Source organism: Alnus glutinosa, chromosome 5 (assembly GCF_958979055.1).
Source record: "Alnus glutinosa chromosome 5, dhAlnGlut1.1, whole genome shotgun sequence".
In the NCBI taxonomy this organism is placed as follows: Eukaryota; Viridiplantae; Streptophyta; class Magnoliopsida; order Fagales; family Betulaceae; genus Alnus; species Alnus glutinosa.
Window position 1 is genome coordinate 31802904 of NC_084890.1, and position 19846 is coordinate 31822749.

At 36.9% G+C, this 19846-nt stretch overlaps 1 protein-coding gene and 1 long non-coding RNA gene across 2 annotated transcripts; one reads left to right on the forward strand and one right to left on the reverse strand.

Moving 5' to 3' along the window:
* The first annotated feature begins 3967 nt into the window (after positions 1 to 3967).
* On the forward strand, positions 3968 to 17747 carry LOC133869263 (uncharacterized). The gene is made up of 6 exons (XM_062306220.1): positions 3968 to 4009; positions 4799 to 4989; positions 5254 to 5733; positions 5972 to 6121; positions 16460 to 16896; positions 16999 to 17747. The coding sequence occupies exons 2-6, from the start codon at positions 4899 to 4901 to the stop codon at positions 17626 to 17628; spliced, it is 1788 nt and encodes a 595-aa protein (XP_062162204.1). The 5' UTR covers positions 3968 to 4009; positions 4799 to 4898; the 3' UTR covers positions 17629 to 17747.
* LOC133867607 (uncharacterized) lies at positions 6561 to 10907 on the reverse strand. The gene is made up of 4 exons (XR_009900118.1): positions 10621 to 10907; positions 8848 to 8920; positions 6740 to 7833; positions 6561 to 6575 (listed from the first exon to the last, which is right to left on the reverse strand). It is a non-coding gene; the product is annotated as an uncharacterized LOC133867607 (long non-coding RNA).
* Positions 17748 to 19846: the final 2099 nt, after the last annotated feature.

A 19846-nucleotide genomic window follows, 5' to 3' on the forward strand; every position in this document is an offset into this window, starting at 1 on the left:
ATTAATTAATTATATAAATATATCATAATTTTTGAATCAACACATAATTTAAAATTATTCTCACTTTTTAAAAATAAAGATTCGCTTCTTAAATTTTTCGCTAATTTAAAATTGATTCTTCTGTTTTTTCCATCCAGCTTCTCAACGTCTTTTATGGTGAATTATCATTTCTCCACATAGGTATTGATACATCAGTTAAAGTGACATTATTTAGGGGTTTTTTTTTTTTTTTTGCCAAATCACCATAAATCAATATATTTTTTTTTAATTAAAATCTAAAAAAAAAAAAAAAAAAAAAACCCATTGCCATTGAAATAGGGCTAAAGGTAAAAGTGAGACAGTTTGGACGAGGGAGTGGTTTGAGTAGAATAAGTTTGATTTTTTGATTCTAATTGATCGATACGAAGAACAATTGATCTGGAAAAAGAAAAATGAAGTAATAGGGGACAATGAACAATTTGTTGGAAAGACCATATATATATATGGGAGGCATGCTATTTGAGAAAATGACACAGAGAGGAAATAGAAACCACTCCCTTGTTTATATATGAGCTTTGATCTCAATTGTTGCCAACACATTTTATGGGCAATCTCTGACGGTGAAGGTTTGTAGCGTATTTGCTCCACCGTAAAGCATGAGTCCTGTGATTGTTGAGTGATTAAGATTTTTTGGTACTTTATGGTGATATTGTCGCAATTTAAAATTTAGAATGACATTATGATCAATTGAATAGTGGTTTAACTTTTCTCTATTTATTATTCTAATCTTAGAGATGTGTTATTTGTATACACACTCACATATGGTGTGTGATCCATGCATGTGAAATATGTCCTACATTTATAGGTCTCACACTAAATATAAGTGTGAATAGAATATATATATATCCCCCCCCCAAAAAAAGAAAAAGAAAAAGTAAAGTGTATATGAATATCATGGATTAAGATCCAGGGCAATTTTAAAAAATTGTCGTGGCAACAATAGTTATAATATTAGCCGTTCATTTATATCAATGGCTCAAACAGAAGCCACATCATTGATCCGCGTGAAAGGGATTAAAAACTCTAGTATTTTCGGGTTTGTTTGATAAGTAGTTGTGTTGTGGAATATTTGTGTATTGTATAGTAAGAAGTGATTGATGTGATATAAAATTTGAAAATGTTTTATCAAAAAATGAAAAAATTTTGTTTTGTAGTGGGTTTTTTTATTTGAATAGTAATAAAATATAATTGATGTGATATAAAAAGTGTAAAAAAGTTAGAATGTTTTTTATTTGATATTTTTTAAAGAAGTGAAAAGAAATAGAGGGGGAATGAAAATGGCTTGCCAAACTAGCCCTTCAATTTTTCTCAATCCTCTCAGCTATACTCCAGTCCCATCTCTTCCAATAAAACTCTCCATTTTTTTTTTCTTCTATTAAGCTCTCAGAAGAAGAAGAACAAGGATAGTCTTTTGAGTGACAAGTGCAGATCTGGTCTTCTTCTTCACACTGCTCTCAATGCAACTCTCAAGGGATCCAACACGGAACAGGAAAAAAAGAAAAAGAAGAGAGAACACAAAAACCAGACCACCAAAAGAAGTCCCTCAGCCCTCGCCGGAATACGCCGTTTTACGTCTGCCGTCAAGCCACGAATGGGAGGTGGCGCGTCTTGCCATGACCAAGATCGCAGGATACACAGATCTGCGATGGCGATGCTCCAATATTGTGTGATGGAGCTTAAAGAATCGTTTTTAACCCAATCTTGTGTGACAATCGTTTGCAAAAAAAAAAACTCATTAACGTGGAACTTTTGTTTGTTTTGGATCCTTGTTTATTTGACATTTATTGGGACTAGAAATTTCAACCCCTGGTGATGCTTTAAAGAATCAGATGGGTCCAAAACAAAGAACCCCATTCCCATGGCTGTCTTTTTTGAATCATGAAGAAAAAAATCATATATAATGTGAAAAACTAATATTAAGAATTCATCCAAAAAAAAAAAAAAAACTGAGTAAAAAATAGGGCTGACAAAACGGGTCACCCGACACGACCCGTTAAGACCCGCGACCCGTTTAGCCTAAACACGAACACGACCCGTTTACGTTAACGGGTCGGGGCTCTAGACACGACACGACACGACAATTTCACGGGTCACTCGACATGACCCGTGAAACCCGTTTAGCATAATGGGTCGAATCGGGTCGACACGACCCGTTTGACCCGTGTATTGTAATGGAGTTGTTTCCACTGGGTAGAGTACCCTTCATGGCAATTCATGCAATCTTGGGCTCATAAAATCAATAAAATCGGTAAAATACAAGAGAGATTAATATTTACAAATAATCAAATAATCAAACCATTTCATCATTTCATGTCAAAATGCTGTAAAAAAATTAAAAATGGAAATCAAGTTAATCAACTATTTACTGTTAACATATCGGATGCTACATGGCAATTCGGCAGAAGAGGGAGACACCGAGAGAGAGAGAGAGAGAGAGAGAGCAGCAGAGAGACGGGGAGAGGCTGGTCCTGGGCTCCTGGCTGGAGAGTGGAGAGCAGCAGAGAGAGTCGAGAGACGGGGAGAGGCTGGAGAGTGGACTGTGGAGAGCGTTGGAGAGACCGAGACAGAGAGAGCGGCAGAGTGACAGGGAGTCGGGGAGACCCGGAGAGGCTGGAGAGTGGAGAGCCTTGGCAGTCGGCAGTCGGCACTCGAGTGGGTCAAGGCGTCCAGCGGTCCAGACTCCAGCCGACTCTAGCGGGAGCTGCGGGACTGCGGGAGGAAGAAGAAGGGACGACGGTTGGCGGCAGCGCGGCGGGGAGCTGAAGAAGAAGAGAAGGGCGGCAGGCAGCAGCTGAAGGAAAAAGGGAAATTTGGGGAAAAAGTTAGGTTTTCTCACTTTTCAGACTTTCAGTTTTGATTTTTGAAGTTTGAAATATTGTGTAAACTTTTTTTTTTTTCACTTTACTTTTCAATTCGGTAATTCCCAATCCCTGATTCCCTGAATCCCATTTCCCAATTTCTATTTTTTTTCCCTTTTTTTAATTTTATTAAAAAAAAAAGAAAAAAAAAAAGAGGGACTTAAGGCGGGTGACCCGCCACCCGACCCGTTTATCTAATTTAAACCCGTTTAAGGTAGACCCAAACTCGTTAATTTCGTGTCGAATTATCGGGTCGTGTCAAAATTGCTGGCCCTAATAAAAAAGATGAAAGAAGAAGAAAACGAGTGTGGGGGAAAGGGTATAGAAATAAAAAGAAAGTGATTGACAGTCGTACTTTTTGTTTTGCATGTGAGTTGACGTGACATGTTTCTGGTTAGAAATTGCCGCCGTGGATCTTGATCCGAATATCATTTGCCCTTACATGTGACTTGACAGCCAAGAAGAGGACAGGATTTCCTAGTCTTTAGGATCTGAGTATACGGACTTTGCTGTACTCCACGTTGATTCTAGCAACTTGTAATGCTTACAACTGGCTTTCAATATTAGCAAGAAAAAAAAGTCAATGCATACATGCAACGTGCATACTTGGTCATAAGTCGTCGAAGTCAACTCCCACGAAAGCATTGCTTGCGTATTTTCATAGAAACTTCGTGTAATTTTATTTAGTATAATAATTTTTTATTTTTTTGGAAAAATTAATAAACTAAAGAAAATAAATAAATAAATAGACTTAGATGTAAGGAGAGAGAATCTACCATCCTTCAATGATCCGGAAGACGACAAAACAGACAGCTGACAAATTAACTGAATGGAATGGGATGGATGAATGTAATTAGGGCCCTCTTCAGCAATCGATCATGGGCAGACTTAAAAATGTACGTTTCGACAATATATAACGAGGTTCATTTATTTGACTAACTTTTAAGTTTTTTTTTATTATATTTATTTATGTTTCTCACTACATAATGGTGAAGAGGTTGTTTTATAAATCTGGTGGACTTTGTAGCCAAACGCTCCAGCAAGGTTTAGTATCAAAAACTCCGTTTCCTTCTCTGAAGCTCAATTTGTAACGGCTACCTAGAATTCTAATAGTAAGTGTTCTCAACCTCCTACAAAAAATATTCATCATGCCGGCCAATAGCAATTTCTCTTTCTCATGAATTTTTAACTTTTAATTTTTGCATTTTTTTTTTCCAATTCATAATACATAAGCTTGGTATTTCTGTCATAGTGGTTCGTTCCTATATATATTCTAATTCACTGCTTCACAAATTTCATAAAGCAAACTTTATGGAAAAAAAAAGTTGATAATTTGTTGTGAGGGATGGCTTAGTGCAGTGCGATTGTCCTGCTAAATTGGCTAACAAATCATGCTTAATATCACATATCGATCACATGCTAATGAGCAACTAGAACTGGGAGGATCTCTATATCTGATCAGTTTACATTGTTTAAACTTATGGAAGGAAATTTGATAAGCATACTGAGCAAGAAAATTGAAAAAGTTATGTAGAATCTCTCTCTCTCTAGTGACTCAATACATGATATATCTCAAAGTGTTTGTATGTCAATTTTTCCGATCGAGAAATATAAATATTTTTGTTGCTATAGATATCTCTCTAATTCAAACACCAAGAACCTGGGCCTTCATTTTGGAGGTCTTTGATATGTTAACACAACCATAATAAATTTCACTACCCATAAACTTAAATGATTTCCAAATGAATAACTTATTTATGTTAATAGAGATGACACCTAGCTTTTCTATAGTCACTCTTCATCTGCTTATCTATTTAAATATTCTATACACATACACAATTCCATATTAATTAATTGTGTACTGATCATATGTTTTCTATCTGTTTTATTTCTTATAAAAGAAGAAAAAGTCCAAGGGGGTGCTGTCAAGTAATGAGCCTCAAGAACGAAGACAAAAGGCAAGGGTGACAATTGCAAGGAGTGACACGTACATTTCCGAAAATGAGTACTACACCTCAAAGGGCTTCTAGAGGACAAGATAACCAAGAAGAAGTATCCAATTCCCTTGAATCAAATAAATTATTAGATGAGAGTGAGTGCTGTCTCATTGTTTGTTGTCCATGTGCTACACTAAAAACTTTTCCATATTGTATGCATTTTCCATTGCAACTGGCAAACAATACATTGTGAATTTGGCTAAAATGATCTGTAAACATTTCTAAATATATATGTAGGCCAAGAGAAGCCCCAAGAAAAGGGAAAGAATGACTCACACAGTACACACACAAGATCAAACTTTTCATTTTTTGCCACCAAAATATTGTAGTTCATATGTCTGTTGCTTCAAAATTTACAGGGACAAAAAGATTTCAATATCTTGACACTTCTGTCAGTCTTTATCAAGCTGCCCTGAAAGGTGATTGGCCAGTTGCTAAGGCTCTAATTAAGAAATATCCAGATATCTTGGGTCGTCCCATAACAGAAGGGAATGACACAGCTCTTCATATCGCAGTTTTAGCTGAACGCACCGCTTTTGTAAAACAACTAGTCAAATGGATGACTCCGGATCACATAGCATTGCAAAACCAGGACAAAAACACAGCCCTTTGCTTTGCTGCTGGATCAGGAATCGTGTTAATTGCTAAGGAGATGGTGGAAATGAACAAGAAACTGCCATTAATCCGTGGTAGCGACGAAAGGACACCACTTTACACGGCAGCTTTGCACGGACGTAGAAACATGGTGTCGTATCTATACTCTGTGACTCCTTTTGAGGATTTGACTCCTGCTGAACGCATTGATATCCTTGTTGCCACTATTTCTACTGATATGTATGGTATGTCCTATATCTCTCCAATTAATTGGGAGTCTGAGACAGTTAGTTTGTAATTTGATCTATTTATTGAAATTTTAATTGGACATGAAACATATATCATTAAGATATCACATGCAGGACCAATCATTCTTCATTACGGCATAACTTTGACATTTATGAGTTTTTGGAAGCAATTTACTGACCATATATTGATTTTCAATCGACCGGCCTTTGACAATGATCAATTTTTTATGGACAGATGTAGCATTGACAATTCTGAAAAAGGATCGAAAATTAGCAACTATGAGGGATAGCTATGAGAATATAGCATTGCAAGAGCTGGCTAGAAAACCTTTTGCAATCGGCGACAGAAGTCAGCTATATCGATGGGAAAGATGCTTAAACTCCAGTTAGTTTACCTCTAGCACAAACTCTCTCTCTCTCTCTCTCTCTCTCTATATATATATATATATAACATTCCCAACTAGTTTTTATTGCACGAATCACATTGAGCAAAAAAAATTTTAATACGTCCATTTTATTGGTGTACCCACAATTATACTCCATTTCTTTAGGTGTAAAATATTTTCTAAAAAATATTTTTCGTATATTTTGTTATTTTGTGCGACCAAAAATAATTGCTAAACTGACTTTCAGTTTGACATCAAAATATTTTTCGAATTTGAATTTCTCATTCTCAAACCACCGAACTACCGGTACCAAGCTAGCATCGGGCGACCACCATTGGACCACCACCGAGCCACCATGGAACACCATTAAGCTAATCCCGGACCATCATTGAGCCACTATCGAACTGCCACCGAGCCACCTCGGACCACCATCGAGCTATCCCCGAACAACCACTGATATAACGACCCAGAGAAAAACATTAGCCATATCTACGCTATTATCTCAAAATGTTTAGTCAATTTGAAGTTTTTTTAAAGTCTCTTATAAAACTCAATTTCACCTAGTAACTAGGCAATATGAGACTTAGCACCAATGAATATTTTTATAAATCACTCACTCTATATGAGCTATTTATCTCTTCTCAATATGGGACCAGAGTATTGCAACCGAGCCACTCCTGGACCATCACTGGATCACTGATGGACCACCATCGAGCCACGGCCAGACCACCATCAAGCCACCTCGGACCACCACTGAACCATTCCAGGACCACCACTGAACCACTCCTAAACCACCACCAACCCACATCCAAGCCACCGTTGTCCACCGCCGAACCTTCACCAAACTACCACTGAGCCACCTCGAACCACCCCCCAGCCACCATCGAGCCATGCCCGAACTACTTCCAAGCCACTCTTGAACCACTATCGAGCCATTGCTGGACCATCCCGGAGCAACCACGAACCACCCCTGAACAATGCCCGGACCACCACCAACCCACCTCGGGAGCACCAATGACCAACCTTTGAGCCACCATTGGCCAACGTCGAATCACCACCGACCCACCATCGAGTCACAGAACCACCTCGAGCCATCCCTGGACCACCGCCAACCACCACTGAGACACCACTAGACCATCATCAAGTCACCACTGAACCACCGCCGAACCATTCACGAGCCATTCACGGACCACCAATGAGTCACCCTCGGACCACCATCGTTGGCCTCCCACCGAACGACTGATGGGCCTCTGCCACACCATTTGTGACGACCCGTTCTTTTTTTTTTTTGTCAAACATAAACGAGTCTTCACAGTGGCACGACAATGTGTCGCAAAGCCAACATATAGTATATATCCCATAATATATACACCTGGTAAATCAGAGTATAACATATAACTAACCATGCAGCGCAAACATAAACCTAAATAGCAAAAAGCATAGCTTATACATCTATTACAAATTATTTACAATACAGAGCCATTTAACATCTATATGTTTAAATCCTATCTATAGAATATTTAAGCAACAGGAATGGCTTATACAATAACAAGTGACCAAAGCATCACCAGCCATAAACAAAACCTACATAATAGTGGACAACTATGGTCCACCCATTACGACCGTCGCGGCGAGCTTCGGTCATATTATCCCAAGTGCACATCTACAACACTCTCCCCTACGACCGGAGTACCTGCAGCCAGAGGAACATCTATACGGTTGTGGGGGTTTGCCACATCCGTATAGGTGGAATTATGAGCCCACCGTCTTAGCATACATAAATATACTAAGACCTCAGAGGTATACTATTCACTGAGTTTTCGCAAAGAACCAACTTTTCTTTTCTAGTCATGCGTACACTATAACAGCCACCAATTTTATAAACTTTTGTTTGAAAACCCCCATAGCTGATATAGCACACACCGGCTAATAGAAAACATTTGAACATACTTGGCAACTAAGTTTATACGCAGAAGTTCTGTTGTAGAAACAACTACGTACGACCTCACCTACGATAATACTTTAAGGTTTATTTGCTTAGGTTTACATAATCCTTACGTTAGAAATCAATGGCATTTAAATCATGCAACTATCCGATAGAAATATACATAAGCTCTTTTCCATTAAAACTCTTATGCATACCAATACGTATAGCAAAACTACTCATAATATAAAAACATCACTCATCAAAACCATGCTATGAATGATTATGCAATGCACATCATGGAAATTAATCCAAGCATCATGGGTTACCCCAAGCATCATGGAAATAAATCCAAGCATCATGGAAATTAATCCAAGCATCATGGGTTACCCCAAGCATCACGGGAATTACCCCAAGCATTGTTTCCCATGAGTTGTGAACCTCACTTCGATGCACGTTTAGCGTTCATATGCATATGCATCATGCTTCAAAACAATATACACAATATACATTTTATTTTACGAATCATGCCTTTAACACATGCTTTCTTTACAAAACATAATCAATTCAACATGTCATTTCTTTAACAATTTGCATAACTTAAATCTTTATACTCACTCTACACTCACCAATCATATTCATAGTTCAAAACATCATCATAATTTCAATATACTCCAAAGTACTCAAATCATCCAAAACAATTCATAATCAACATACAGTTGGTTCAGGTTTGTAAAACAATATATATTTTGCAATTCATCATTTTAGAAAATAATACTTCTCAGTGAGTAGAATACTCACCTTGGCTGCATTGGACTCACGACTCGAACTCTACATTGGAGAACCAATTGAAGTCTCCAATTCGAACACTATCCTGCAAACATTGGTACCGTTAGACTATGTTATTGAACTCTATACTCTATGACACATACACTACCCACGTGCTCACACGTCGCGTAATTTGCTTCTAACGCTAGCTAGGTATCCTAAACTACTATTAGGCTAATCATTGGTTATAGGTTCTTATTATATCATGCTTATTAATTAGGAGATGTATTTACTATTTTATTTGCCTACATATTATTTATTACATCACATTACCATTGTGAATCCCTTAATGGTTTGTTGCTTATTCATTAAGTTCACAATATTTATACTTAAGCCATATACATGTATTTGTATACATATATACATACACATATACAACGCTTAAGCCTAACCAATAATACACTAAAACACTTGGTGTACATGGATAGGTGAATTAGGTACTAAGTTGTCTTGTTATCATTATTAACTATTAAGTCTTATAGTTAGATTATCCATTTAAGTTAACTAAGTATATTCGATCCCTTTATATATACTTATTGACATAAGATTATATTAGACATCACAACTCTATGTTCTTTTAACCTTGACCACTACATTAATACTTTACTAGTTTCTAACCTTCCAAGAAATTTAGATTATAAGACTTAGACACACTAGTAATCACTTATCTTATTTCTCATTCTCACTTAATACCAAGATGGGGACTTAATCAATAATTAGCAATTCATCTTCCTCTAAACATCCAAATGGTTTATAATAAAGAATCCAACATTAATCAATTCCACTTTATCCAACCTATACCCAAAATCCTCATAGATGGTCTCTTAATCCATCCAAGCTTTAAAACATACTTACAACACTAAAATAACTCATAGTAGAGAACCTATTAAATTCTAATAAATCATTTGTACTCTCTTTTGTATAGTACCATTAACCCATTCTCTATTTCCACCTCATTCGTCACTTACACCAAAAGGATCTAACATATTAACTTCAACATCATAGTTCACTCCAAATCAACACCAAATTTGGATTCAACAACATACACACATCAAAGCCATAAAACCAACTCTAAGGGTACCAATTCGGTAATTCTCAACGACGCCCTCAAAATCAATCTCCAACAACTCTAGGAGACCAATCCTAACTAATTTCAGCACCCATACACAAGCCATCTTTGGATAACACCCAACCATTTCCATCCTGAAACTAACACCCAAAAATCACATCTCAAACAAAACCCCGATTCAGTAACTCTATTCACAACTCAAGCAATATCATCAAATTTGCCAACAACAAAATCCAACATCTCTACCAATCAAAGCCAAGCAAAACGCCCATCCAAAATGATAACCCATCACCAACAAACCTCATGAAAATCAAACCCAAATGGATGCTAAAAAGGACCCAAAACAAATTCCAAAACAATCCATCCAAGAAGAAATTCCAGAATTTCCCACAATGCCCATTCGGTTCTATAGCAAAATTAAATGGAAATATTTTAACTAAACAAGAAATCTACCACAACCAAAATAAGAAATCATTTAGCAACCTACCCATAAAACTTACCTAACCGGTTACTACAAGAACCCTAGGATTTCTACTTAGATCAAACTCAAAAAGACCCAATCGGTTCCTACCAAAAACCCACATAGAAATTGCCACCAAAACCCCAACAAACGGTCACCAAAGCATAAAACCCACTCAAAATCCGAATCTAAAAGCTAAAGGAAAGATGATTATTACCTGATTTCCATGGGTTTTCCTCCATAGCCGAACTCTCCATCTCAGAATCTCTCGAACGATCTCGGTCTCTCAGTGCTTCTTCCTTTCGGGCGTGTGCGTGCATGGCAGTGAGACGAGGAGAGGAAGAAAATGGAAGAGAAGGAAAAAGGGAGAGGAATTCGGGTGCTGGAACAGGGGAGGGGCTGCTGTCCACCGAAAATAGAGGAGAGAAAAAGAAAGAAAAGAAGAAAAGAAAAGAGGAAAAAGGGGGGCTGCTGCCGTGAATCAGGGGGAGAGAAAAGGGGAAAAGAGAAAAAGAAGGAGAAAAGGAAGAGAGAGAAGAAGTGGGAGGGAGAGAAGTGCGCTGCTTGCTTTTGTTTGTCTTTGTTTATTGATGAGAATCACGTGTAAAAAGAGTGAGCCATGTGAAACCAAAAGAAAAGAAATAAGTATGGGCCCTATCTTAAGTGAGAAAAGTCAACAAGTGGGGAAAAATGGGAGAGGGATGCGTGAACTAAGGAAAAGAAGAGCCAAGGTTATGTGATTACCAAGATACCCCTCAAGCTTAAGTAGAAATGAGAATAAAGTGGGGCTAAAACTTGTCAATTTTCACATGGGCCAAGATGGTATTTTAATCCCCCATTTTTACCCATGGGCTACCATTTCTAAAACAAACAAGCCCACAAAATAAAATGAAACTATCTTATATTATTTATCACCCCAATTCCACCTATCATTATTTAATTGCAATCGACCTATTAATAATATTCTACATTTGTCTCTTCACTTTTCTTAATTAAATCATCAAGTGTGATTTTACAACACTAGATGAGCTTATTTTTAGTTAAACAAAATAAACCCATTATTATTATTATTATTCTATTTTAGCTCCATTATATTACTTCTCCATAATATAAATATTACTACCTAGAATATAATTATTTGTCTCATCTATTTAATAAACACAATTTATTAATTGTTAAACCCCTATTTATTTTCTTGGTCTTTACACCATTAATTGTCAAAACTCAAATTATTAGGTCATTTTTTAATTATTTTATATTAATATTTTGGGGTAATTACCTTTTCTCCCCATGAACTGCCAAAAAATACGCGATACCCCCATGAACTACCAATTCGACCAAAATAGAGCATTCAACTACCAAAGATAACCATTTTCCCCCTCTTCCGTCAGTCAGAGGGGTTAAACAAATGGTCAACGGGTCACGTGACTGTCACGTGCCGTTTTATATGTGGGCATGTTGAAAAATTGTGGTAGTTCATGGGGGGAAAATATGAAGAAAATGAAAATAAAACAACATTTTTTTTTTATCAATTGAGGGCATTTTTGTCTTTTAATCAAAATTAATGTCCAATATCGGCATATTCCGTACATGTTAACGGGTCTGACTGACGGAAGGGGGAAAAATGTATAAAGTTGATAGTTGGATGTTCTATTTTGGTCGAGTTGGTAGTTCATGGGGGCATCACGCATTTTTTGGTAGTTCATGAGGGAAAATGTAATTACCCCTAATATTTTTATGTTTTGAATAAAAATTGAGTTTTATAGATTAATATAATTGAGTGAAAATATAAAAATATTTGTGATTTTTCATACGCACCAAACACCAAATATGTTTTCAACAGAAAATATTTTCCTGAAAAATGATTTCCTTGAAAACATTTTTTGACAAAAAAATATTTTAGGTCAATAGATATGAAATTAGAAACACAATGCAAGAAAAATTGAAATCTTGAGCCCAAGGAATAGTTGGGTATAAGGACAGAAATTTCCTGCAAAATAGGTCGGAGGAAATTTCTTCGAACTCACTCAAATAAATGTCAAATATCATTTTACATGTGAGAAACATATGTTTTTTATCTTTAAGATCCTTACACTACAAAAAAAAATTGTTTTTCGCCACTTGCAGTTCGCCATGTGTACGGTCACTGTACACGTGGCGAACTGTTGGCCGCGTGCAAGTGGCCACGTAAATACACGCGATAGGTCCGGTTGACACTAACTGCACAATTGGCCGCGTGTATTTTAATACGCGTGGCCAATTAGCAGCGTGTATTAAAATACGCGCGGCCAATTGGCCGCGTGTATTATTATACACGTGGCAATATGTTTTTTTTTAAAAAAAATATATATAAAAAAAAAAAATTATTTAATTTAAATCTGTATTTAATTATTTTTTAAATATAATAAATTGTATTTTTAATTTAATTCTTTACTTTTAGAGGAAAAAAATATAATAACTGAAAGAAAAAAAAAAAAAAAAATTGAAGAGGAAAACACGTACGAGCAAGTTCAGTAGGGAGAGAGAGAGATACAGATAGCGAGAGAGAGAGAGAGAGAGAGAGAGAGAGAGAGAGAGAGAGAGAGAGAGAGAGAGAGAGAGAGAGAGAGCGAGCGAGAGAGAGAGAGAGAGAGCGAGAGACAGAGAGAGAGAGCGAGAGAGAGAGATACAGAGAGAGACAGAGAGAGAGAGAGAGACACAGAGAGAGAGATACAGAGAGAGAGAGCGATACAGAGGAGAGAGAGAGAGAGCGGTACAGAGAGAACACACCGTGAGAGAGAGAGAGAGAGAGCGAGAGCGAGAGAGAGATAGAGATAGAGAGAGAACGATACAGAGGAGACAGAGAGAGCGAGAGACAGAGAGATACAGAGGAGAGAGAGAGAGCGGTACAGTGAACACACCGTGAGAGAGAGAGAGGGAGACAGAGAGATACAGAGGAGAGAGAGAGAGCGGTACAGTGAACACACCGTGAGAGAGAGAGAGAGAGAGCGAGAGCGAGAGAGAGACAGAGAGATACAGAGGAGAGAGAGAGAGCGGTACAGTGAACACACCGTGAGAGAGAGAGAGAGAGAGAGAGAGAGAGAGAGAGAGAGAGAGAGAGAGAGAGAGAGAGAGCGAGAGAGAGATAGAGATAGAGAGAGAACGATACAGAGGAGACAGAGAGAGCGAGAGACAGAGAGATACAGAGGAGAGAGAGAGAGCGGTACAGTGAGAGAGAACATATATGGCGAACTGCATGTCTGCATGTATTTAACGAGTTTTTTTTTTTCATTTGAAATTACTGTGCAGTGGCGCGCGGGACAATTCCCGCGCGCCACTGCTATCTTCACAAATTCTGGCCGCGTGGCTTTAGGCCACGCGGCCAGTTATCTTATACGTATATATAAATAATAAAATTTACTTTTATTAATATATATTTAATAAAAACAATTAGCCACGTGTATTTAATACACGTGGCCATATACAAAACTTAATAAAATTTATTTTTATTAATATATATTTAATAAAAACAATTGGCCACGTGTATTAAATACATGCGGCCAACTGTGATGCGCATACTTCTAGCCACGTGTACTGTATACACGTGGCTAATTGGACGCGTGTCTACAGTAACAGGTACTGTAGACACGCGGCCAATTGTAGAGTTTTTTGTAGTGTTAACACTTGTTAACTCGTCCATCCACTAACGACTCTAACGTTTACTCACCTAACGTTTGATGAAATTTCGAAGAACCCAAACATGAAGAAGCCCAAGAGTCAAGACAGTAGCAGACCTTTCTTCTCCCTTCTCTCTTTCTCACGATAGCAGCAGAAGTTCTGTGCTGCTGAAAGCTCCATGTTTAGATTTTCTTGGTTTTTGGACTGTTTGAAGAAGTCCTTCCTCTAGCTCCCACATTTAAGCTTCTGCACGAAGCTCTTCAATTGTTTCTTTTTGAATTGCTGTATGTTTTTGTCACCTTCTTTTTTCTTCTTTTTTCGTCACTTTTGTTTATAATATTTATTTACTAAAGCCCTCTCCATAAGACATTCTCTATTGTTTCTTCCCTTCTTTCTTGGGTTTATGGAAGATAAACCCAATCTAAACAAGTCTCTCAAGCCAATCTAAAATTTATGGAAGATAAAGAAACTTGTTATTTCATAGACTTGTCGTGAGAAAGAGAGAGAGGGAGAAGAAATGTCCGCCGCTGTTGTGACTCTTGGGCTTGTTCATGTTTTGGTCCTTCAAAACATCATTGGACGTTGGGTGAGAAAACGTTAGAGACGCTGCTGGATGGAGGAGTTAACAGGTGCTAAGGATCTTAAAAAAAAATATGTGCCTCTCACATGTAAGAGAACATTTGGTATTTATTAGAGTGGGATGAGGAAATTTGAGACGTGTGATACTAGTATTTGTAAATCGAGACCCTATTATTTTTTCTATCAAATAGGTAACAAAACAAAACGACTGAAAAAAGGAGTTGGGGTCTTATCCCCATGGCCAGCAATGGATACCCACCCCTTCGTGAGAGTGGAGGCTGCAAAGGTCTCGTAACACCCTCTCCATGACCACCGTGCATGAGAGGGGGATGTTGAGGTCCTACGATCCTCCCTTTGCAATCTCTCTGACAAATAGGTCTTGAAGGCCTACAAAGTCACCTTAATGATTGTGAGGGGTTGGTCATGAGCCTATGTACGTAACCCTACGACGGCTGGTATGCGCCGCCATAGACTCGGCAGCATATCCGGTTCCACCGGCTCGGGAGGGATCAGCGGCGGCCTTGGCGCGGGTGGAAACATGCTGAGGTTCTACACAGACAATGCCCTCGGATTGAAGATCACACCGACTGTCATGCTTATCATGAGCGTCTGCTTCATCGGCTTCGTCACCGCACTCCACGTCTTCAGCAAGCTCTATTGCTGATTTGGCGAAGGAGCTTAGCTCTGTGTTCGGATTCCGAGCTTTGATTGTTGTGTTGGAGGTGTAGTGATGAGTAATCTTGCGTTCCTGACTCGATTGGTAACTGAATGCTACGACATTTCTTCTTTACTCTATACATTTTCTCAAGCTTGTAGATCATAAATCACAGGGTTTCCATTTTATTGATTTCAGATTCTTCGGATTTTACTTTGAAGGAAACGAGTGAGTTTTGATTAATTTGGAGTTTTTTTTTTTTTTTTTTAACTGATTATTGTGCTTGATCTAGTGTGTGTGATGGGTTGTGCATTTTAACCCTCGGTGCAATTTTTTTCTTTTTCTTTTTCAATTAAAGTTGTTAAAAGTGGTTGCTCTCAAAACCAATGAAAAATAATATTTAGTTAAAATAGAGAAATATTTAGAGAGTTTGATGTAGGAAGATTTTTCAAAGTGATAGATAAAATAACAAAATTAGATTGTTTAGCTAAAATTTAAAGAAAATTTGGATGTGTAGCTCACTAGAAATGCTCTAATATTAATAGTTTTGAACTATGTGATTTTTCTGATATCAAGTAAAAGTCCAATGGCCTTAATCACTCTTAAAAAACGCTTTGAAAGAGGAATGAACATAATGACTTATAAAATTCGCAGGTCATGTATCTCTTGACGATGTAAGATACTTTAACAGTTACGCGTCCACGACTCGCCCCTCACAGAGGTCGGGAATAGAGGTGGCCTTTGCACCAAAGTCGCAAGGCCTTTATGACCTCCACCAGTCCACCCCACATGGAGGGGAAGAGACCCACGTCTGTGGGCCTACACAGTCAACTCGTTTCTTTTCTTTTAAAAAAAGAAAAAAGAAAAAAGAAAAAAGAAAAAAGAAAATTAGAATGACAGAATTACAATTTTATATTCGTTTCGATTATCTATTCGACCAGAAAGTTAAGAGGTCTCGATTTAAAAATGCTGATGGCATGTGTCTCAAATTTATAGTGTTAATAAAACAAAAACGAATGGTGACATAATTAATTTTCTTAAGTTTAAATATCATTTCTTTCTATGAATCTTGCTAAGATAATTACTTCAGCTCCTATATTTATTGATGATATTTCTTTCTTACCAAACGATATTTCAATTGTATTTTTTTTTTTCCTGATACCAGGGTTCGAAGGGGTGTGTAACAAAGCTTTGATGCAGACATTAGCTCATGAATTAGTTGAACTCCTCTGGAGAGAGGTTCTAGTACTGCCAAAACAGCAGTTCTCCAAACTACTTAAAGATCATTCGACTTTACTTTTTGAAGCTGCAGAATTAGGAAATGTTAATTTTCTAATTATACTTATACGCTCTTATCCTGATCTCATATGGAGAGTAGACGAGAATAAACGAAGCATATTTCACATTGCTGTTAAATTTCGGCAAGAAAATGTGTTCAATCTAATATATGAGATAGGCGCTATCAAGGGTATCATTGCACAATATACTGATACAAACAATAACAACATGCTGCACTTAGCTGGACGATTGGCTCCTTTAGATCGACTAAATATCATATCAGGAGCACCCCTTCAAATGCAACGAGAGTTACTGTGGTTTAAGGTACGTATGTGATAATTATGTGATTTGAATTTATTTTCTTGTGATTGCATATTTATTGGTTGCACTTTCACTTGTCAATTACTTATACCTCGATCATTGTAGGAGATAGAAAATATTGTGCCGCCTCCATACAAGAAAATGACAAATACAGATAAACACGGTGAACCTGCATATACACCTTGGGAATCATTCATAGGGAACCATCAAAAGTTAAAAGAAGATGGTGAAAAGTGGTTGAAAGACACATCAAACTATTGCATGCTTGTGGCGACATTGATAGCTACTGTGGTCTTTGCTGCAGCTTTTACTGTACCAGGTGGTAACAATCAAGAAACGGGAACACCTGTATTTTTGAAAAGTAACTGGTTTTTGGTGTTCTTCATATCAGATGTAGTGGCACTGCTCTCATCTTCAACTTCGATACTAATATTTTTGTCAATTCTCACTTCACGTTATGCAGAAGAGGATTTTCTCGTGTCACTACCTGCAAGGTTGTTGTTTGGACTTACAACACTCTTCACCTCTATAGCAAGCATGGTTGTAGCTTTTAGTGCAACCTGCTTTTTGGTTTATGACAGTGAAATGTCATGGGTTCCAATTGTTATACTTGCTTCTGCCGGTTTCCCAGTTACTTTATTTGTCGTTCTACATTATCAACTTTGGGCTGATATTTTTCGATCAACATACTCGTCCAGATTTCTTTTTCGGCCATACAAACGTAAGTTATTTTAGCAAAAGATGTTGATTGGACAGATGATCAGCAGAAAATCTAGAATGCAAGTGAAAAAAAGAGGAAGACAAACTGTTAAGAGGAAGGCAAGAGTTTTTAAACAAGGAAGGCTGAAGAAAGAATCGAGCAAAAGAAGACTTTTAATTTGTTGGTGTTGTTGTAAGTTGCTTTTATAGCAACTTGAGTTCTAGTAGGCGTCTACTGAGGAGACTTTGTAATCATTTCCGTAAAGACTTCAACTTGATCTTCTTTGATTAGAACTACCATCATTTTTATTTTGCATTGTATTTTTCTCTGTAAACCCATAGTGGGTTGATTATTGTCAAGCTACCATTTAATAAGAACTTCCATTTGTCAACCGGTTCGTACTATACGTCATATTTATAACAGCACATATTGAAGAAAATAAAGCTGTAAAAAAAAAAAAAATTAAAAATTAAAAAAAAAATCAATAATTAGATCACAGAGAATTGATCGAATATCTTTCGGAGTGATTGTCTACATCTATGATGCAGCAAGAATGATACTTTATTTCACTAGTATGAAAGAAAAAATGATCGTTTATAAATGGTACATTTTGGGCTACTCTTCATCAAAACCCTTAAAATAGTTCTTGGATACAATACAATTATGCATTTATTGAGATAATAAACCCAATTTATCCTCATATAAAATTCATATGAAACTAGAATTTATTACAACCCAAGAAGGAAACAATTGCTTAATGTCCAATGTGACGTCAAGCATCGCTTGGGAATGAAGATATACTTATATGTATAAACGCACTCTTCTTGACACAACGCGTTTGAAACCCATGAATCATAAACCTATCAGAACTCCGCAGTTAAGCGTACTTTTGCGAAAATAGTACCAGGATGGGTAAATACCTCCTGAAAAGTCTAGTTCGGGAGAGCCAAAAGTAGACAATATTATATCGTTAGGACTTAGGAGTGGGTCGTTGCACTACATGGGTTCCCTTACTAACTTTGCTTAACACCCTATAATGACTCTAATATTCTCGATCTCACTTGAAGAATAGTTTTAGAAAATAGAACAACAACATTGAAAAATCTCTAAGACTACTCTATATATAGATGCTAGACATAGTGGGGGGATGAACAGGTCTTGTTGAATGAACCTACCAATTTAACAATTAAATCACAGTTCAACAACAATCAATGCACTAATTATACATGTATCATATGATGAAATACTCAGAGATTAATCAAGCACCAATATAATATCAATACATCATAAAATAATAATAATAATAATAATCATCACATTAACAATGAAACGCAATTATTGTACAACATCAGCAACAATGATATTTGTCTTTATAAAAACTAGGGAACTTAGCCCAGTTCAAATGATATTAGTACCGGAGAAAAACAAGTACAAGACTTATTGAATTCGCATATACATTCATAGATTCACCCTTATCCACTGATTGATTCACTATGATGTTGTTTCTGGTAGAGTATATAAGTTAATGGTATGGAGAAAGATTAAGAAAAGTTGTTGTGGAGTTTATTTGTATAGGGGACCAAAAAATAGTTCTGTTCTCTAAATGTAGAAAAAATAGTTGGTGTCTGCTATTAGTGCTCTTAAATGGTGGTAGTGTTTATACAGTAGATTTCAAGCCCTTGTTTATGATCTCACAACACCAACTCTACAATGAAGAGAGGAAATCATCTTTAAGTTAGTCTGATGTCTCTAGAAGAATTCTTTTGGAGAACCTGTTGTAACCCCTGCAGTATCCAACAAAAGAACACATTATATAGAGAACTATCGTCTAAACCGTTCATGGCAGATATCAAGACCAATCAATGAGGTTTGGTCATCACAAAACATAATGCATGTGGTGAACTAATTAATTAGATAAGAGCCAGATCTTGCATATCACTTCTATTATACTCCTGCATAACTCAAAATAAAACCCCAACAATTTTCAAATATAATATATCTACCCAAAGAATTACATATAAAAGAGTCCAAAACTCAAGATAAAGTACTCAAGAAAATTTAATGAATTTGAAACACTATCTCTTCACTTTCATTTAATGCAAGAATGGAATAATAAGATAAAGAGGAAAATATATTTTAGCTCCATGAACTAATACATATTTTTATTTATGATTCCAAACTTTAAAAAATGACATTGCGACTCCCTGAAAAAAGGGCTTTACACCTTCAGATTTGCCAAAAGAGAGCAACAGA